This window comes from Sardina pilchardus, chromosome 22 (genome assembly GCF_963854185.1).
Source record: "Sardina pilchardus chromosome 22, fSarPil1.1, whole genome shotgun sequence".
NCBI lineage: Eukaryota > Metazoa > Chordata > Actinopteri > Clupeiformes > Clupeidae > Sardina > Sardina pilchardus.
The window spans coordinates 10,934,102-10,956,604 of record NC_085015.1 but is presented as its reverse complement, the minus strand read 5'-3'; the positions used below and the strand labels follow the sequence as shown (position 1 = coordinate 10,956,604).

The 22,503-nt window shown below is 42.3% G+C and overlaps 2 protein-coding genes across 3 annotated transcripts; both read left to right on the top strand.

Moving 5' to 3' along the window:
- Window positions 1-51: 51 nt before the first annotated feature.
- On the top strand, window positions 52-13,076 carry trim16 (tripartite motif containing 16). 2 transcript variants are annotated; one of them, XM_062525549.1, is made up of 7 exons: window positions 52-109; window positions 707-1,551; window positions 7,379-7,474; window positions 9,048-9,281; window positions 10,111-10,282; window positions 10,856-10,951; window positions 11,215-13,076. In XM_062525549.1, exons 2-7 carry the CDS (start codon window positions 802-804, stop codon window positions 11,841-11,843), a joined length of 1,977 nt encoding a protein of 658 aa, XP_062381533.1. In that variant the 5' UTR covers window positions 52-109; window positions 707-801; the 3' UTR covers window positions 11,844-13,076. The 2 variants fall into 2 exon arrangements, with proteins under 2 accessions (XP_062381533.1, XP_062381531.1); XM_062525547.1 differs by lacking the exon at window positions 52-109 and having other exon boundaries at window positions 544-1,551.
- Window positions 13,077-15,547: 2,471 nt separating this feature from the next.
- Window positions 15,548-22,475, top strand: tvp23b (trans-golgi network vesicle protein 23 homolog B (S. cerevisiae)). The gene is made up of 7 exons (XM_062526523.1): window positions 15,548-15,610; window positions 17,864-17,934; window positions 19,510-19,654; window positions 20,061-20,150; window positions 20,450-20,572; window positions 20,941-21,069; window positions 21,301-22,475. The coding sequence occupies exons 1-7, from the start codon at window positions 15,599-15,601 to the stop codon at window positions 21,325-21,327; spliced, it is 597 nt and encodes a 198-aa protein (XP_062382507.1). The 5' UTR covers window positions 15,548-15,598; the 3' UTR covers window positions 21,328-22,475.
- The last annotated feature ends 28 nt before the right edge of the window (window positions 22,476-22,503 follow it).

The following is a 22,503-nucleotide window of genomic DNA, read 5'->3' as shown; positions in this document are numbered from 1 at the left end:
AAAGTCATAAAGCAGTGAATGAGAACCATTTTCTGGACTATCCACTGCCGCACACCACTTTGGTAGAGCATATTGGTGTTTTGTTGGTCACAATACACCTCTGAATCAGGTAGGTAAACATTTACCAACCACCTTTGGTTTATTCTCACTGAAACATATCAGAATATCGGAAAAGTACAGTCTGTGGACATTCTTATCCACATCATAAGTTATGTGTAGTCAACCCAACCTTGAACGTTTTTATCAAACAAAACTAAACAAACAGCACATGTTAGAGTCAGTCAACAAAAGCCACCCTTCCCAAATGCCAGCAAACAAACAAAACGGTGAATCTTTCTTAGTCTCTCTCTGTTTGCCCAAGCGCTTAACTGTTACATGCACCAGACCCTTCCCCTGTACTTCATGCATATAGGAAAACAGGAGGCGGGAGGAGGCAGGCTGGCAACATGCTGCACCTACAGAGATTTGAGACATTCCTGCTGAAAGCCTCAGCTGGCTCCTCCTGTCCTTCCTCCTTCCTGCCCCTCTCCGCTTCCCTCCGCTCCTGTCTGCCGAAGTGAAAGGAGTCGAAGGGTGTGGTCTCCTGGCAGTGGGAGGGGCGTCCACGACACACTGAAACTATGCGAGAGGCTCAATGCTGTGGTGCCAGTTCACAGCAGCGGTTTCACTCTCAATCAGTCTCTCTCTCTCGTCTGTTTTTAAAAAGGACAGGCGAGGAACCTGTGGATCACAGAGTCCAGTGAGTGACTGTCTGAAGGAAGGTGAAAAGAGATAGCAAAAGGAGACAGAGAGATTAAAGCCATGGCAGACACACAGCCGACCTCAGATCAGACGAAATGCTGCAAGAAGAACAGCAGTGGTGGGAAAGCCGCTCCAGCCGTGCCTCAGGGGAAGCCTCAGGGGAAGGCTCAGGTGAACGGGCAGACAGGTAAACAAAACGGCTCGGACACCGGGAGCAAATCGGAGGGGGCGGACACCCAGGATCCCAACAAGACGGCATCGGAGTCCAAGACCACCACAGCTGGCGCCACTGAGGAGACCAAGATCCAGGAGGACCTGAAGCAGTCCGAGGATCCAAAGAAGCCTCAGGAGGAGTCGAGTGGGGAGACGTCGCAGGTGGATGCAGAGGAGGTGAAAAAGGAGGTGAAGGAGAATGGGGAAGGCACAGCAGCAGCAGCAGCAGCAGCAGCAGAGGAGGTGGTGGAGGAGAAGAAGAAGGTGGAGGAGGAGGTGGTGGAGGTCCTGGGGCCGGACGACGTGGTGTGCGACTCGTGCATCGACAACCCGCGCCGCGCCTCGCGCTCCTGCCTCACCTGCCTGGTGTCGTACTGCGAGGACCACCTGCGGCCGCACCTGGGCAACGCCAAGTTCCAGAACCACCGGCTGGTGGAGCCGCTGCGGGACATCGAGCGGCGGACGTGCGAGAGCCACAAGTGGCCGCTGGAGCTGTACTGCGTGGCCGACGCCTGCTGCATGTGCCAGGACTGCGCGGCCGAGGACCACCGGGGGCACAACGCCATGCCCATCGAGGAGGCGCGCAAGAAGATAGAGGTGAGGGGCACGGGCATACACACACACACACACACACACATGCACCAGGCACACACACATACATACACACGCATCACACACCACACCACTAACACACTAAACACAAGACAGACACACACACACACACACACACACACACACACACATGCACACACAGACATACACACGCATCACACACCACACCACACTACAAACACACTAAACACAATACAGACTCACACACACACACACACACATATACAGTACCCTCCAGAATTATTGGCACCCTTGGTAAAAGTTGACTAAAAATAGGTATAAAAAATAATCTTTAGGTGATTTATTGTACTCCCACAATGAAAACAATGAGGAAAAATATACCCTGCAAGGCAAGCAAATTTATTCTGAGAAAAAGGAAAATCTCATAAAGAAATAAATATTTTTCACAAAAACAGCTTGCTCACAATTATTGGCACCCCTGAAACATATTATGTACAACATTTAACAGGAGCATTTTCCTATGTAAATGCAACGTTTTAAAGTAAATCAGAGTGTCTGTGAACTTTCAGAAGTAGTTCATGACGTTCTTTTTCACTATGGTATGAAAATGAAGTCACTCAGAGGCTAAATCCTCTAGTCATTTTTCAACATTGGAGAGACAAGAGAATACACTAAATTGAAATAAAAAGAAATTGTGTTGACATTTGTAAGTAAGAGAATGTCTATGGAAACTAGGTATTTTGTTGAAAATGCCTATATGTCCAGTTAAAATGATGACTAAAAGGTTCTAATCATCTGGAAATGTGGCAAACATGCTTGGACAAAGACCCATGGCTATTTTGCTCCCACGCACAGTATGGAGGATGGTATGATAGGCAAAAAAATCCATAAGAACCACTGTTGAGAGTTACAGACAAAGCTATCATCTTGGGGTCACCAAGTCCCCCCAAAAAATCTTCAAAAGTGGCCTCACTGCTAATAGATTACTTAGACAGCATGTCAGGTTAAAGCCAGTAGAGTCGTTTAATGAACAATGTAAATGGCAGGAGTTACTGAATGGTACCATGACATGTCTGGGAGTGTGGTCTATTGTCAGATGAAAGTAAAATGATGCTCTTTTGCTAAAAACACTTAAGGTGTCTTTGGCGTACATAGAAGAATGACTATACTAAAAAGAACCCCATGCCTAATCAGAATTATGGTGGAGGGGCTGTGCTATTGTGGGGCTGTTTTAATTCCCAAAGGCCTTGGGAACCTAATTAAGGTGCATGGCATCATGAACACCAAGAAAAACCTGAACATTTTCAAAGGAAATCAAACAATCTCTGCCAAGGCCCTAAAAGTTGGTCATGATTGGATCATTCATCAGGTCAATGAACCAAAACAAATGCACAGATCAAAACAAATATGGTTTACTGAACACAAAATCAAGCTTCAGACATTGCCATAGCAATCCCCTGATCTAAACTCCATAGAAAAACAGTGGGATGAGTCAACGAGAAGAATGCACAAGTGTGGACCTAGCAATCTGGACGATCTGGGGAGGTTTTGTAAAGATGAATGGTCTTAAATCCCTTACTTTGTATTCTCAATCTTTATGGGGTGTCAGGGAAGAATATTACATGCTGTTTTATTGACAATGGGAGGTTGAAGAAGGTATTACAAGTAGGGGTGCCAATAATTGTGAGTGACGTGTTTTTATTAAAAACATTTATTTCTTTATGAGATTTTCCTTTTTCTCTGAATAAATTTGCTTCCCTTGCAGGGTGTATTTTTCCTCATTGTTTTTCATTGTGGGAGTACAATAATTCACCTAAAGATTATTTTTTAGACTTATTTTTAGTCAACTTTTACCAAGGGTGCCAATAATTCTGGAGGGTACTGTATATCACACACCACACCACAAACACACCACACACACGACAGAGACACAAACACACACACATCACACCACACACACACGCAAACAGTCACACATGAGGAAGCATGCAAAAGGTGTTGCACACAGACAGCCAAATATGTTATGCAATCTGTTGCAGTGTGTCTTAAGTACTTACACACAAATGTATTCAGATGCAATACAAACAAAACAAACTTTTCTATCTAACAGCAGAAAAACATTTCTAAAAATTCATAAACATGCAAAGGACCCATTTTGTACAGGACAAATTAAAGTAATATAACTTAACATTTTCTACTAACACATTGAAGTCAGTTTTAGCACAATACACCAACGGCCTTGCAGCCATGGAAAGAGTGTGGAAAATCACACACTGACATGAAAGGTTAAGATTACAGCAGTAAGCTTCTGCATGATACTGACTGTGCCATAAAGGTGACAGGACTGCTTGGGCAGCTGTTACCATGAAGATACCATGGGATTTCACACTGTCACCCAGATCAAAGGAAAACAGATAAAAATAGTCAGGGCAGACCGATGGACTACCAGGTCAGATATTGACAAACACTTGGGGAGTTGGTGCAGAGCGAGGGAGGAATACGTTGCCCAGGATTAACTGCTCCGTTGCAAGCAATTTAATCAGGGAGTGATAAGCAAGTCTCGACAACTGCATGCGATTGCTTTAATTTAATCAAGAGCCGTGAAGAGATCATATCAGTTATGTGCTTTCATATGGCACAATAGTAAAAACGTCATTACCTCATTGAGGTCAGTATTTGCATATCTGCAACACAGTTTTAGAATTTGAATTGATTGTCTGAGTTGATTAAAGTCTTTGTTTTCTCCCACGGAGAGCCCCTTAAACATTTTTAATGGAGACATCTAATGATGACTTATTCTGTTAAAATCTTTTTACTTAAAATGACTAATATGGGGGGGGGGTTAGGGTTAGGGTTAGGGTTGTTAAAATGTTAAAGAGATTGATTTATCCTTGTAAGTCACTTTGGATAAAAGCATCTACTAAGAACTACACTACTCACAAAAAGTCAGGGATGTTCGGCTTTCAGGTGAAATTTCAGGACCTAAAATCCAGTATAACCTTTATAGGTGTGACCTTCCCTAAACTTTTGAATGCGCATGTCCAACAGGTCAATGCTGCTGTACTTTCTGTGCTGAAACGATAAATTTCACCCGAAAGACAGATATCCCTATTAGCATAAACATAACAACAACAACAACAACAACAACAACAAAAGCAATCATTTTTACAGTAATTTCCCGCATATAACCCACATTGTGTAGGCTATAAGCCGCAGGACAGTGTTTTATGCGAGTTAAAAGAAACAAAACCACATTGATACCATATTAACTGTCCCCGTGTATTAACCTCATAGCTGAAGAAATTTTGCAAAATCAATGTAGAAGCTGCGGCTAATAGTCGAGAAATTACGGTATATAGCATTTATATAGAGTTTTATCAAGGCACCCAGAGCACTGTACAGTGATGGGGAAACGTCACAAACCACCATCGATGTGTAGCCCCCTCCTGGGTGTCCTGGAACACTCACCACACACCAACCTGAGGTGGAGAATGAGGCAACCAACATAAACATAAACACCAACTTATTTGTAAAACAAATTCTTTTAAGGTCATAGGAAGTATCAGTTTGGGATAATTCCCCTAGGCAAACTATTAGTCATAGGAAGTATTAGTTCTGGGCAGTTCCCCTGGATTAACTATCAGTCATTTTTACTTGCTCTGATGAAGGCCATAGTGGCAGAAAATAATAGGCATGTTTTAACTGAATAAGCCAAGCAATAATGTCTGGTCATTTTGTGCAATAAGAAAATAAAATTAGTTCTTCCGGTGAAATTTTGAGTTTAAATTCCAACGGTCAAAATAACCATCGTGGCAGTTCTGGTAGTTCTGTTATTTTTGACAGTTTTAGTGTTAAAGAGAAGATAGCACAGCCAGAACATTTTGATCTGACTGACAGAACTGATGCATGACATTCTTCAGAACTTTGAGCAGAACCTATTCCAAGGTATTTCTCCTGAGGATGAATTTGCCATTCGAACAAAAAGACTGTGACTGCTCATTGCTCAAGTTTAGACTTCTCAAAACTGACATTTAGCTTTGGCACAGAAACTGGAACAGTAGGCCTACTTCATTTGCATAATGGGTGTGTATACTTCCCCATTTCCAGGGGAAACCTGTAAAAACAGTGCATGACAACTGTTTTTTTCAGCATCATCGACGGCCTATTTCACCAACAGTTTTCAGGTCATCTGACTCTTAACTCTGGACTCATGTGACTAAAGGGGTTATGACCTCTCTAGCCAGGACACGTATCCCAGTCAGGCCTGCACTTCATCTCAGATGTCCTAAAGTATGTCCATGCTATTGTCATTTCATTATACGGGGCAGGGAACAGAGTGACATGCTTGTGACACAAAGGAAACAGGCCGCTCGTGTCACATTGCACTGTCATCACAGATAACATGGGACTGGCTTCCTGCTCAGTTGGAGTCTGCAGCGACGACACGAGTAACAGGAGCAGAGTTTCATGTACAACTCGTTCTTTGACAAAGTGCCTCTTGACATTTAGTTGCGTAAGATACAGTAATGGGCAACTCCTGTTTGATCAGAACTTGAAAGTCTTTGTTCATTCTCCTCGGACCGGATCCGTAGATTCTGTAGAATTACTGAAATAATAAGCAAAAATACTGAACACATTCTTCATGAACTAAAGTGGAAACTTGGATCCAATGTTGGCTCAGACATTAAGCCTGCACAAAGAATGAAGTGACTAGCAAAGCTAACATTTGACAAGTGTTTTTGCAAATCATACACTCGTGGGGCCAAACCACGTTTCAGCATCTCATCTTATCCCCATTGGTTTCAAACCAGTATGTGGAGTCTACCCACTGAAACTGCATTTCAGAGCATTCCAACGTGGAGCATGTTGAAACTGGAACCTGATGTATGTTTTGGGGGAGGAAATTGAGAGACAAGAATGACATTTTCTTGTACAACTCCCTCAAAGCAACAGCAACTCAATCTCACCCACCAGGAAGAACCAGTTCCTCATCGACTGCCCCTACAAATGTCCCTTTAACTGAAAGAGTGGCATTTACAAAAGACAAAAGTCTGTATTTCTGCCTAATCCATGTTGTTAAGTGGCGTGGTTTCAACCTCACGCCGTTTATATTCCCCACCAGTCAGCCTGTTGAGAAAAAGGTCTCCGTCAGCCACAGATTTGGCTGTCGAGTTACTTGTAACCTGGATGTAGGGATGCCTAGACCTGCCTCAGGAATGTAGCTTGACTCACTGAGTGAAGTGCAAAAAGTTATGTAAAAGACTAAATGACTAATGTGAAATAAATTACATCTAATCAAACTTACTGAGCCCTAAAAACAATGAAGTGTGCAGGCAACAATTTTCCAAAGAGAGAATATTCAAGAGTTGAATAATGTTACGTTTACATTCATCGAACATGTGTGTTTTGCTTGGTCTTGAACCCATGAACTTGATGTCATTAGCCCTTTGCTCTTGCAGTTGAGAGCCATGTTAGATAAGATGCGCTGAAATATACAATGGAAAAGAAACAAAAAATGCTTCCTCTCTTGTTGTTGAATGCTGAAGAGAGATTACATTTCATTCTGTTGAGCCATCAATGACTGCTATGTTTGAGTGTGTGTGTGTGTGTGTGTGTGTGTGTGTGTGTGTGTGTGTGTGTGTGTGTGGGTGCGTGTGTGCGTGTGTGCGTGTGCTCTCGTGTGTGTGTGTGTGTGTGTGTGTGTGTGTGTTTGTGTGTGTGTGTGTGTGTGCTCTCGTGCTCTCGTGTGTGTGTGTGTGTGTGTGTGTGTGTGTGTGTGTGTGTGTGTGTGTGTGCGTTCATGCGTGCATATATGTGTTTACTAAGCTTCTCTCTTCTTCTCCACCGACAGAAAGAGTTGAACGATAAGCAAAGCGAGATGGTCAAGACGGTCAGCACTGCGGAAAACGCCATCAACAAGCTTCAGGTCAACACCGTCTCCATCGAGGTACAGTACGCCATTACACAACATTCACAAGGGCTTATCCCACCGTGTCTGTGTTTGTTTCACTGCTTCCGTGCTTACATAACACAGCGTATGTACATGTATGATAGGGGACATGTGTTACACTACATTTAATTTCCCAAGGCCATTGCTGTGGCAAAATGGTTAGGGGCCTATAGAACAAAGTTAATTTTGTACGACCTCACCTGTTTCAATTGACTTGTTTAAGAAAATAAACGAAATAAAAGAAATCTAAAGAGGGAATTCTATTTGAATTATAAAATCATGTTTAGCGGACAATCATCTTTTGAGCCTTTTGTAGTTATTTCATCATGGCACACCTAAAGTTGAGGTCTTGTCTTTTTTTTTTGGAAACCATTCATCCTGTCTCCGTGGTCTATGTGGGAGTGTTTGTTTGCCAACCAAACAAGTTGTTGTGGTGGTACAGCTGTTTTTGAAATTCCAGAGCGGTGACAGAGCTGCCCACACAGTTGTACCTGGATGACACACACATAATGTGTACTGTAACTGTGAGTTACAGTAGGTGAGTGAGTGGCGGGTGATGATTTAAGACCTATAGGTTGGGCTGATGTAATCTCCAGTTCTTTGAGTGAGTTTCGGGCCCAACCTGTGGGCCTGGTGTCTGGTACAGTAGTCACAAACTCAAGTCAGGGAGTCGTCACTATGTGGGACCATGACTATTACTATGAGTATGTTTACATAGATATTAATAATCTGATATTAATCCGGTTAAGACAACATTCTGATTAAGACCCTGCCAATAAGATCATAGTCAGAATAAGCAATAATAACTGAAGTAAGGTATGTGGAGTATTCCAATCTTATTCGCTATATTGAAGTATGTCACTATATGGGACTATGTCTGGGTTTTTATGAACCTGTAATCTAGAAACAGCCACAGGGCCTACTGGCTTGTCCTCTGTGACCCAACATGAACTTCTGCATGCATGCCTCTTGCCAGACATGGTTTTGGCCAGGGACTTTTGATCGTCTTCCAAACACCAGGAGGCGCTTGAATTTATTTAGAAATGTAAACTGCCATTCTTGCTGCCATCGCAACATTTAGTTCACAGTTTATTAAGGACATTAAGTTAACCGTTACTTTGGTATTTTAATACATGGCTGACTAATCTAGACCAGGGGGGAGCGTGCCTCCTTTCTCTCTCAGATCTAGGAGTCTGGGAAAACATTTTTCATTCCGCCCTGCCCATGTTACATCACTGTGTAATATAGAGGGGCTTTGGGTGGGAGTCCAGGAAGTGACATCTTCCGGACATCTTGATCTTTCTCTTATATAAAGAATGACCAGCCAGAATTACCTCTATTGTTACTATTTCCAAGAAAATCTTGTTTATTCCTGAGTTGGTCTTGATCTTTATCTGCAATGTAACTGAAATAAATTACATGGAGGAAAAACTATATTTAAACATTTTGTTTTTGTTGAAATAGCATAATAATAAGTTAGTATCATCGTACTGACCACTTCTTTTTGACTATAATAAGACAGCGCTTTAATGAAAACCATGTGTATTTGTCCCCCCCAAAACATTGGCAGACGTCGGTGAAGGAGGTTCGCGTTGTGATCGAGGAGCAGTTCTCAGCGCTGCAGGCGGCAGTGGAGCGGGCACAGCGGGAGGTGACGGAGCTGGTGGAGGGCGAGGAGCGCCAAGCTCTGCGCCAGGTGGAGGGCATCCGGGTGCACCTGGAGCAGCGCTGCACTGACCTCAAGAAGACCCAGGCGCAGGTGGAGAAGATCTCCCGCAGCAAGAACGACGTGGACTTTCTACAGGTGAGCCACGATCCTCTGTGTGCATGATAGACCATCAGATACAGGCTTTCAGTGCCACTATATAGTTTGATACTAAAATATCTTCAAGCAGCTCTTATTTTAATCACTGACATGTCAGTCAACATGTACTGACTTAGACAATTTAGAGTTGGATTTGTCACATTTTGTCATCTGTGAATATGTCCTCTGACCCAGAAAATAGACCTACATGTCATTACCACATCAGAGACTGAGCCTGTGGTCTTATGTGCAAGCCGTGCACCACAAGAGCTGGGCGAACTGCAGGAACTTGTCTTGATGACTTAATTGCCTAAGTACAATTCCCCAGAGCGTGAGGAACTTGGCATAGTAAAGTATCATGGGATAATATTAACCTTTACCCGTAATAATTGTAGGCTATATGAACAAATGTATTATACAATATTTCCCTTAGCTCTTACTCTAGGGTTAGGGTTTTCATCTCACTGTGTGACCCAGGGACCATAATTCAGACTAAAGTAGCAATCTGAGGAACTCTACTGTATAAAACAAAAAGTGACCACATTACCACAAACTACAGTACATTATGATTGCAGCCAGGGCCAGGGACCACCGGACATGCCCTATACGGAACCCGAGTGGGCTGCAAACCAGTGGTTCCCTGGTCAGTCCTGCTCTAGAGGTTTCCGTCTCTGGGCTCTGTCAAGCGAGGCAACTTCAATTGTCCTGGGAATTGAACTGAAATGAATGAATGTACAGATATGAATCAGGAGGGGGGGCTGCTGTGGTAGTATTTTCCTCAGTCTATGAGACAGGCCGTAAAAAAGCAAGTTGCTACTTGTACTTGCAGGAGTACTCAGAATGGAAGAAAGACGCTCCAGACATCTCCCTGCCCGGGGTCTCCATCGGTCTGATGGATCGCCTAAACGCCTTCAGCCGTGTCATCGTCAGCTCAACCCAGGAACTGTGTGACAAGCTTCTCTCCACATACCTCGACACGCTCAAGGAAACCTGCAAGAACGGTACGTCACACATTCCCCGCACTCCAATCTCTCCCCACGGTGTTTCCCTCTTTCTGAGTTCCGCAGTCTCTAAATGTGTGAATCACATTTACTCTCGCTCTTCCAAATATAGACATATTCAACAATAGACATATCACACATAGTCATAGCCATGGACATGGCAACATATGGCTGAAAATATTTAGACAAACAAACCAACTCAACACAGAGTAATGAGACACATTGAGACATCAAAGAGCCTGGGCTAAAAGCATGGCTAAAAGTGGCGTTGAGAATGCCGTGTGAGTCAGAGGGAGGCGTGTTCGAACATGTCCGGTGACCTGATTATCCGACGTGTCACATAGGCACACCTGGTATCAGCAGAAATACAAGCTGAAACTCTTCCCAGGGACTGCCAGGTGACTTACGGCAAATTGTGCTTTGTCATTCTTGCGATAACCAATGACTTCATCCTGATGATAAATTCACCACTGTGATGATTTGTGCCTGTGATCCATAAATAGACATAAATCATATTGACATCAAATGATTTGTAACAGGACCACACATTTTATTTCTTTTTCCCCCTTCCAGATAAGCTCAGCATTAAAACCACAGTACAGACCATTGTTGCAGCTAAACACAATGTGTCCCTTCCTGACCCCAAAACCAGAGAAGATTTCCTGAAGTGTAAGTGTTCTCATCTGCATATGACCAAACAAATACAGGAGTAAGATGTCTAAAGATGCTCTGACAAGACTAATGTTAACCAATATAACTTCTGACACTTATTTTAATGTGACATAACCTTAATTGTGGCCATGCTACTGTATACATTCTTTTGTCACTTTTGACAATGAGACTGTCATACAAACCATACGAAATGCAAACCTCAGTATGTACGTAAATGTAACCTTAAATATCTTTTTGAAATACATGTATATATTTTTTAGACTGCAGTCCTCTGAACCTCGACGGCAACACAGTCCACAAGTTCCTCCGTCTGACAGAGGAGAACCACAAGGTGACCAACACCACCCCCTGGCAGCACAGCTACCCGGACGTCCCGGAGCGCTTCGAGCACTGGCGCCAGGTCCTGACCACCGAGAGCTTCTACATGGACCGCCACTACTTCGAGGTGGACATCAGCGGCGAGGGGACGCACGTGGGACTGACCTACAAGAGCATCGAGCGCAAGGGCGAGGAGAGCAGCTGCTGCATCACGGGCAACAACTTCTCCTGGTGCCTCCACTGGGACGGACGAAGCTTCTCGGCCTGGCACAACGACACGGAGACCCCGCTCAGCGTCCCGAAGGCCACGCGGATCGGCGTCTACGTGGACTACCACCGAGGACACCTGGCGTTCTACGGAGTCGACGACGGCATGTCCCTGATCCACGAGTACCAGGCCGAGTTCCTGGAGCCACTCTACCCAGCGTTCTGGCTGTCCAAGAAGGAGAACGTGGTGGTGCTGACACCACCAGGGGCCGCCCTGCCAGTCAAGAGCCCCTCTCCGCCTTCGTCTCCACCCACTCTTCACACGGCACCACCCGTGGAACCATCCTCTGCGGCGCCTCAATAGGACTCAGCAATATAGGACTTCCTGACCGGGTTAACTGTGGTATTAAGACTATTATCCTCAATGGTAGCCATGTTTTCATGGTCATTCTTATTCACTCAAACTGTCATTTCTGGAACAAGAATCGAGCCATTGAAGGGCTCAGCTGGGACCTCATGAACTGTTTTACTGGTTGACAAAGGAGTGGTCCACAGACCGCTCCTCAGTGGTTGCCATGTTTCATAGATATTCTTACCCAATCACAGTGGACATTTTGGAGCAAGAATCCTTAGGCCATAAGATTGAACACTTTCTCAAGAGCCCCTCTTCGCCTTCATCTCTGCTCACTCTTACTTTGTCTCCGCCCTGCTGGCCACAGTTGGACTCGCTGCAGGGCACTCATTGGTGAAAATGTAAATCGAAAGTGCAACTGATTTGAGATCAAGCATCGGAAACTGGTTCACTAACTTCTACACTAAACCACCTCGACGACACCGAGATAATACCAGTTGAGAGGACACGGACATTGGGTGATATTATGTTGCTCTTCCTCAGAATAGCATCCATTGAAAACTTTTATGACAAAGCAAATTCACCGGCAATGTTTTCTCATGAACCAGTCTGTTCCTGATAGGTCATTATAGCATAGCATTGAGAAAAATGTCTGAAGAAAAAAATATATTTTTGCATATTTTGGGTGTCTATAATGGTTTAGGATCATCTTGACTCATCAAAGTTTACTCTATTCTATACTATTGTATTTTATACTTATTTCCTGTTTTTCAGTTTTGTGCCATGTCTGATCCACTAACTTGTTGGTGATATTTATTTGTAAGCTGCAGGGAAAGTTGCCTTTTTGTTTACGCACAGCGATGCACAGAGGGATTGTTTTACTATTTTTGGCTTTTTGCAACAATAAAAATGAATTGGCATACAATTCATATTCTGTATGAATACAACAGAGAATAAACTAAACAGATTTTTATATAGATTCTTGATCAGATGACCCAGTTACCACTGAACTACTGACAGCCTGGTAAAACTGGTTTGCTAAAGGTTGCACAAATCGTTTGAATTCTTTTTAATGCCTTGTGTCAGCAACTGGAAATGAAACACACGCAAATGCATGGTTTCTTGAATGGTTAGCCTAACGTGTGAATGGAGAGAGATAATTAACATATCACTGGCTTTGAACTGACTAATACGGTTTATTTCCAAGTCATTGATTTGAACTGAATAAATGAAAATGTAAAGTAAGTGAGTGGCGTCAGGATTTGTGACATTAGGATTTCCTATACTGCACATGTCCACTGGGTCTCTCCACAGGTCTGTATGCTCTCTTCCTTGCTTTCTACTCTTTACACTGATGACTGTAGGACCACCCAACTCTACTGAACTGATTAAGTTTGCTGACAAAAGAATCTATCTCTTCACTACCTTGATCCACATATCTTGAATTTCCCCTTGGGGATCAATAAAGTATCTACAGTAATTTCCCGCATATAAGCCGCATTGTGTATAAGCCGCAGGTCAGTGTTTTATGCAAGTTAAAAGAAACAAAACCATATTAACACCATATTAATCGCCCCCCTGTATTAACCTCATAGCTGAAGAAATTTAGCAAAATCAATGAATAAGCCGCGGCTAATAGTCGGGAAATTACGGTATCTATATATCTATCTATCTCTATCTACTACCATGGTTCAGCTTTCCACAAGTTTGTGATGTGGTGTGATAATAATAACCACAGAAATCAATAGCAAGACCAAGAAGAGGGTATAGTGACCTCTATAGCAAACAGAAGGTACAGTACTAGATGAGGCCTAGAAATTGTATCAGGATTTTGTTCTTATGGCGCCTCAAACGTGTTTACAGCGAATTTGCATCGTGTTTCTCTCTGTCGCTCACAAATTAATACAAAATAGCCTTTAGAGGCAGTGTTTTCTCTTGTGTCCTCTTTTTCACAAACCAAAAAGAGGACACAATCTGGTCACCCTAGGTTCCCCATCCACGGGGAACTTCATTGTGGACAAATATAAATAGCTGGGCACAGTTGATAGTCTCCTGAAATTCACCTCCAACACTAATTTAATCCACTGAGTTAAGAAATGTCAGCAGCGACCATATCTAAATTCATGTGCCAAGAAAAGCATTCTCACAATGACTCATTATTCCTTTCCTGGGGGCACCACCATCACATTCTCTTTCACATGCTGGTTCCATCAGCCTTTCAAACCGCCAGCGATTACAAAATGTGGTTATTGTCTGCTTTGACTTCCCCTCCGAAGTCTCTCTTCTCTATGTGAGCAGCAGATGATCAGGCTGGCTGACAGGATTTTAGATGACCCCTCACATGCTCTGTTCCCTTCCTTTGAGTGGCTCCCCCTGAACGGGGACTCCAGAGCCCAGAGGTGCTTCTCAACATGCCTCCTCGAACCTTGATGCTCGAACCTCGAGGGGCGTTCCCACTGATCTATAACACTAGATAGACTATCCCATTGTTTTCCCATCATTCTTCATGTAGTGAGGATCGAGGCCCGAGGAGCGTAGGAGGACGTATAAAAGCCCAAATAAGAGGCACATATGCTGCAGAATGAAGAGAAGCCAGCTAGGCAACGTTATGCCACGTGGTTGTTCAACTCCTCAACTTCAAATGTAACCCGCCCTTGTTTTCCACTCTCTGTCCAGACAATACTACTGGCACACAGTGACTTTTCCGCTGACTGTTGCATGTAATAGTGCTAACAGGGCACTTTATAACTAGGCTAACAGGATCATTCTATTAAAAAAAATGGCTGCCTTTTCCTCTATAAAAATTCCATCAAATGTAAACTTAATCCACATTAGAGATATGATACCCTCCAAAAGAATATTAGCCCACCTCAGGCATACATTTCTTTTTTCACATTGAAATTCATTGGATTATCCACTTACAGTATCATGGATAGGAGGCTGCATGTTTTCAGTTATAAATGTAATTTACTTTACAATGATAGAGTTAAAACTGTAATGAAAAACAAGTTATTCCTGTCTAATTTGCGTGACGGGGTGGTTGGATTAAGCTTGACGGACTCCCTCAGAGTATCAAAAAACAACAAATAAACAATGTAAAAGAATGTAGTGGATGTTTCTGCTTAGTTTCTTGGGTGCTTTAGAGGAAGATATATTAAAAAAAGGTTTGTGATTTGATTTCAAGTAACTCTATTTACAGACAAACCAAGTTAATGACAGGGTGGTAGGCTAAGTCAAACCAAGGGATGCAAATAAAATACTTACCAAAAAACATGATTTTATTCTGAAAATATAGGCTATGTCTAATGTCATCAGGAAGATATAGTTAATTCTGAGAAAAGTTAAGAATATTATATGGTCATATTTTAGATATGCCTATTGACTTACATTTTAACAGTTGAAGTAGGCCTATTAGCTTTAGTCTTTAGAGACACACTTTGGCTCCAGTTTGTGCATTATGCAAATGCCATCCATTTCAAAGAATGACCTAACTACTAATTTATATTCATTATCTAGGCCTACAGATTTTTTTCCACCTCAATGTATGTCTTTATTATTCATATATATGTGCTACTCTACAATTGGCCCTTGTAGATAATAAATGTGTTTTGAATTGAATTGAATTGAATTGAATTATGATGGCTGATACAAAGTGTAGAGAGAGCTCCCCCCAGTGGAGGAACAATCTTTAAGAAGACACGTCACCGTTTTGTAGTACGTCATCTACCACCGCCCGGAAGTAGTGTCGAAAATATTTTTTAGCAGAGATGAGGCGACTGGTAAGTAAACGCCACGTTTGTCAATTTCCTTTTTACTGATATGTAACGTTTGTTTTACTAAACACATGTTTTATTGGTATTGCTAAGAAGCCACGCTTACACTTACATCTTCTCCAACTAGCCTACTGAGTGCTAACATCAGTGATATTTAGCCAGCTCTTAATGTCTGCGAGCTAACGTTACAGTTAGCTGTACAAAACTCACTTATAGCCCCGAAGTAGAGTTGTCATTCAGCTGAATAAGTGTGCACTTTGTTGTTTAGTTGTCTTTCTTTTCCACTCGTTCGCACTCTTCCTTGTTGGTGTCCTCGGAGGTACCTTAACTTAGCGAACTGTACGTAGCTGCTAAACATTAGTCAACGTTAGTGTTGCTAGATGAGTGTCCATTGTCCAGCATGAAGTTTTCGCTCTTTCGACAACCTTCTTTTAAATGTCTACAACAGGGCTATTCAATTAGTTTGTAATAGGGGCCAGTTCATGAAAAGTATCACAACTGAGGGGCCGGAGAAAAAACGCTTGAAATATGAGTAATTACGTACAAATGTAGATACAATAAACTACAACAGCACCAATATGGGTGTTCAAATGTTGCATTTTGTAAATGCATAACATCAGAGCCTGTCCCTTATTAGACATTCTCTGATAATATCGTTTTTTGGTGGTTATTTGTGTTTTGGGAATATTTCTGCCACAGGCCCAGACTACCACAGTGGTAGGCCAACATTGGGAAGGTGACACTGGATCTATATTGCTAATATGTTGCATTTTGTAAAAGCATAATTATTTTGTGGTTATTTTGTTGTATTTGTGTTTTGGGAATATTTCTGCCACAGGCCCAGACTACCACAGTGGTAGGCATTGGGAAGGTGACACTGGATCTGCATTGCTATGGCTAATATGAAATCTGTGATAACATTAACAACAATGGAATCTGAGCTTTGCGCAGTAACTGCTAGGTCCATACAATTTCCAATGGGCACAAACAGGTTTCAAACAGTGTTTAAATGAATTAAATGTGCGTAATCGGTCGCATATGTAACTCATCTCAACATACATTTAACGTTCCCACCATTTAAATTGGATGAACGTGTTCACAAATCAATGTTACTTACAGTGGACTTGACATCAAGGCGATGGATGTGTATTAGTTTCACATTGAAACTATTTGCGTGGTGCAACCCGTTAAAATGTTAGTAGCTTATAATACTCCAACGTAGTGGCAATTTACGTTGAAACTAAGCTAAGATGGAACTTATGTTCAACTCGGTCAAAACGTTACGTGCAGTTGGCTGAGGTGCAGTGGCTGCAGGACTTCAGAGCGAGTGAGAGCATGCAACAGAACTGATGCCACCAAAGTTTAACTTTTAAACCGACTCCTATTTGCTCCAATAGCTACATTACGAGTGGCGAATGTTTTCGCGAGGATGTGCTTGGACTGGAGAGGCACACTACCGGTCAGATTTCATGCACCAAAAATGCTTCATGCTTTGAGGAAAACAGCTTGGATTTGGCGCACGTCAACATGTTGGTGACGCTGCGTAAAAACGAAGCAAGGCACCTCTTTGTATAATATCCAGTAACAAAGTAGCCTACAACGGCAACGCACCACACAGAATATTATTTGTAGGCGCTACTCGCAGTGTAGCCTATCACTGCACCTCCATTATCGTGTTTTCCACCAGCTATTTACGTCTCTACCGATCATAAGGATTTGCTCATATAACATCAGCCAACACTTCAAGGGCCACTACAAAGTATCTCGGGGGCCGGATCCGGCCCGCGGGCCGCTAATTGAAGAGCCCTGGTCTACAATATGTCAGTGAAGTGTGTGTTCGTGTCCACGTATGACATTCGTGGAGATAATGAACAGGAGTTTGATAAGCCTGACAAATAGGCTAGAGGTTTCTTGACTGTTCACAATCAGCACGGAACCTCTGAGCATCAGTCTGTTCGTTTTAAGCCTAAAATCTGGCTGACTACCATCTTGACATTCTTTCAGCAAACTTTGACCTGGTAGTGGTGTCATAGCTCGTAAATGGATCTCTCTAGCTCATCAGAAGATTTTATGAACCTAATTCACCTGCATTTTGCAGTGAAACATTGATGTCTATTTTTTCCCCCAGTCACATTACTATTGCAGACAATGTTTACCAAGAACTGTCAGATATTGTACCTTGTCCATGTTTAAGTAGGCTAGCTGTACACACAATATGACAGTATTATTGACTCTGCTCTGCTCCTGTTTTTACCTTAGGACTCAAGTGATGATGTCTCCCTCTTTGATGCCGAGGAAGACACAGGACGAAAATCAAAGTCCAAAATCAAGTCAGTCTAACTGTGTGTGTGTGTGTGTGTGTGTGTGTGTGTGTGTGTGTGTGTGTGTGTGTGTGTGTGTGTGTGTGTGTGTGTGTGTGTGTGTGTGTGTGTGTGTGTGTGTGTGTTACAACTAATACCATTTGCTCCTTTCAAGTAAGAGTATGCAGGATCGATCGTCATTCAGGACCTTGAAGATGTGAAATTCATTATCAGTACTCCGATAATGTCAAGGATGAAGGATGTCTCTCTTCTTTAAACGCAGCAGTCCACTTGGCCTTTGTTTGCTGAATCGCAGAATCAGTTTGCTGCCACTGATTTGTATGATGTTTTTTAGGGTATATTATGGGTGTACATTAACATAAGAGGAGGCATCCATAAGGGCATGGAGAGGATAAGTTTTAGATTAGATTAGATTATGTTCAACTTTATTGTCTTTGTGCAGAGTACAAAGACAACGAATTGCAGAAAAGTGGAATGTGATATAAAATGTATAGACAGGTGGTGCATAGATATACAGTCCCCTCCAAAGTCTAAAGTTGACCATAAAGAGGAATATGAAATCATCTTTTGGAAATTGATCTTAATGCCTTAAATTAAAAAAAATAAGGAAATATCCAACCTTTATGGACATTAAAGGGATAGTTTGGGTTTTAAGACACGAAGTTATATGGGTTCCCTGTCAGCAACGTTGTGCATCAGCACTGACTTACACCCCGACAGCGTCCTGTGAGCCGAGATCCAGCCGGTTTTTGATAGTTTTTGATGCTGAAGAAAGTAGTCCGGCAAGTTTCTGGGGTCACGAAAGTAAAGTGTTTTTCTTCTCAAAACCATATGCGTTCAACAGAGTGATATATTTGCACCACAAAAACGTTGTCCAGCTGTCAGTAGCGCGCAGTGATAGGAATCGCGAAAAATAAGTAAGTGATAACGAGGTTTGAATTTTTCCTGGACAACGTTTTTGTGGTGCAAATATATCACTCTTTTGAACGCATATGGTTTTGAGAAGAAAAACACTTTACTTTCGTGACCCCAGAAACTTGCCGGACTACTTTCTTCAGCATCTAAAACCGGCTGGATCTCGGCTCACCAGGACGCTGTTGCGGGGTAAGTCAGTGCTGATGCACAACGTTGCTGACAGGGAACCCATATAACTTCGTGTCTTAAAACCCGAACTATCCCTTTAATTGCCTTTGTGAATGAATTATGTATCATAAATAAATAAATGTTTTCCTTAAAATACAGGGGTCGTAAGTCTTGGAACGCCTATGTTAACCCAATGTCTTAAAATTCCCATAGAGGCAGGCAGATTTTTTTGTTTTTTGTTAAATGCCAGTTATTTCAAGGATCCAGGACACTATGCACTCTGATAAAGTCCCCTTGGCCTTTGGAATTAAAATAGCCCCACATCATCGCATACCCTTCACCATACCTAGAGATTGGCATGGTTTTATTTCAGTTAGCCTATTAGCTGGTTTGATTTACATCGAGCTCAATGACAATGAAACCAGCTATGTACGAGCACTATATGTACAGCTATAAGTAAGTAAGTAAGTAAGTAAGTAAAGAGTGTACCGTCTCTCTCAGGCATCCGTTGGCGTCGTTCTTCCACCTGTTCTTCCGCGTGAGCGCCATCTTGGTCTACTTGCTGTGTGAGCTGCTATCGAGCAGCTTCATTGCTCCCATGGTGACCATCATCTTGCTGCTCTGCTGTGACTTCTGGACTGTCAAGGTCAGAGGGTCGTGACTCACTGTTTCTCTCACAAACTAGCACTAGTTTGTAACTACTTGTTAGTTACAAGCTACAGGGTTTGTTTTGTTGTTGTTGTTTTTTTTTTTTACCACATTTGTCCATGTAGCAGATTTTTGTTATTTTCTTCTAAATTGGCTTGGTGGAGATATAGGCCTACAGTACACCAGTTTATGTGCTTTCTGTTGCGGTCAGGGCTTTTTGGTGAAAATGTTTTAACTTTAATTTAGTTTTGATCAAAATGTAATTTGCTGTTAAATATCCACTAATGACTTTAGTCGTTGGTCTGAATAGTACAAGTACAAGTCTAGAGTAATACAAGGACTGATCCGGCATCTCAGTGGATTAGCTGCTCTCAGTATTCCTCTGTTTATTTTCCATCACTCAGAATATCTCCGGTCGTCTGATGGTGGGATTACGGTGGTGGAATCAGGTGGATGACGATGGGAAAAGCCACTGGGTGTTTGAATCCAGAAAGGTAGCGCACAATGTACAAAGTTAACATTGAATGTACAGTATGTGTGTGTGAGCGGTACAAACCATTCTATGTTTGATCCGACATACATAAACCTGTGACATTTTTCCATCTGTGTATGGATGGATCTGTAATTCTTTCCCTGTGTTGAGATCCAAACTAAAGGTGTGCGTGCGTGCTTGCGTGCGTACGTGCGATGGGTGGGTAGTGTAACTAATGACAATTGCATGACATAGAATGGTAATGTTCATTTCCATATACATATTTTTTTTCATCTGTGGTCTTGTCTTCCTGTCCATCAGGGCTCGGGGAAGCAGGCCTCTGACTCTGAGTCCAGGATCTTCTGGCTCGGCCTGATCATCTGCCCCATCATCTGGGTCATCTTTGCCTTCAGCTCTCTCTTCTCTTTCAAGATAAAATGGCTGGTACGACTGTTGTGGCTGTTTCTTTCTATATTTGAATGACTCAAGCATTATGCAAATTATAGTTGTATTGTAATATAGTCTGATGCACAGTAAAGTACAGTTTCCAACAGTTAAATTCTCCTTACAGTTCCCAACAGTTAAATTCACAGTTTAAAGACCAGGGTTCCCCATATCTGAGTTTGACAGCTGTTTATTAATTGTTCCTCTTTTATAAGTGTTCAATCGCAATTGAATCAAGGAAACTCAAAGTGTACTATCTCATGACTGCATAAGCAAGAACACTATTATTCTTTTCAAGTGTACTATCTCATTACTGCACTGTTGTTCTTTTTAAATGTACTATCGTATTATTGTCGTTGAAACCCTAGGCTGTAGTCATCATGGGAGTGGTTCTCCAGGGAGCGAACATGTACGGCTATGTGCGCTGTAAAGTGGGCACGAAGACCAACCTGAAGAACATGGCCACCAGTTACTTCGGTCGACAGTTTCTGAAGCAGGTGAGTGCGGATGACCACCAAGTTAAACTCTTGGGAGGTGAGGAATGGTTAATGTGATGAAAGTAAAGGCTCCCCTTACACAATCATGTTGTTGCAGTTAGTGATCAAGAAACATAAATGTGAATTGTAATGAGAAACTGAAATAACTTTTTCTGATATTATTACTACTGCCTGATTTCTTTTTGCTGTCTTTTTGTGTGTTCATATTTGGGTGTCTGTCTTTCCATACAGGCAATGTCCAACCAGGAGGAATCCTAAAGAGGTTACGCCTTATGGAAGAGCGTATGCTTTAGATTTTAAAGACTTGAGAGTAGAGGAATTTTGTTATTTGTTTCCTCCAAAAGTCAAAATAATTAGAAATATTGACAACATTAACTCAAAGCTGTTATTTTTTTCCCTGTTCCTGTATTGCTTGGTCACCATGGTTGGGCTGACATCTCTGTAGTGGTTGTGGACTCATTCTTGCATTTGCAAGAGCATCAAGGGATGTATATGCATGATGAACCAAGCGCCTCTTTGGTTACTGAATTTCATTGGGGATTGTTTACGGTGATTACACGTTATCGGTAGAGATCAAGGGACATCTCTATATTCCCCTCTCTGTACATAATGTTTTTGTTTATGGTTATAACAGAGGGGTATGCTACGAAGCAAGGCTATTGGCTTACCCAGGTGACTTCAGGAGTAGCCCTTGATCTCACAATAGCTGCTCAGTGCAGTGTTCTTTTAGAGATCAGCGGTTATCTCCAAGTTACCCGGGTTTGACAGCTACCTCACTTTGTAGTGCAGCCCTCAATGGTATTCCAACATCATTTAGTGACTAACCCCAAAAAGTTCATTCAGAGCGAGTAGTAAACGGTTGTAAAAGAATACCACTACATTTCTCTTAGCTTGGAGAATTAAGCCTTTGTGCTCCTCATTCTGGACGTTTACCACTTACTCTTGAGTGAACTCAGATGGGTTAGTCCAGACCTGGCTCCGGGGGGGGGCAAAAGGGGGCGGTGCACCCTCAAACAAAAAAGGTGCCCCCTCAGTTTTACTTGGCCTAATCCTAACTGTAGCCTTTTACTATTGAGAGTGCCCCCCTGAAAATCTCAAATGCCCCCTTTATCACTGCTCTCTGCAGCCGGGTCTGGGTTAGTCACTAAATGATATACTGGGGATACCACCAGTATTTTACATTTTGTTTGATTTGTCTAGTTATTTAGTTTCTTTTGGTGTTTTGCCGCTCACACTAGCTAACATGAGTTTTTGTACAGTACAAAAAACTGCATTGTGTAATAACTTGTACGATGGTTTGGATGTATGATGGCAAGAGTGCATTTGTACATATTTATTTATAAGACATCATGTAAAAACATTTTGTGCTAATTCAAATAAAGAATTTCTGAAGAAAGTAAACTGTCTTTGACACATTATTTTTGTCATTTCCCT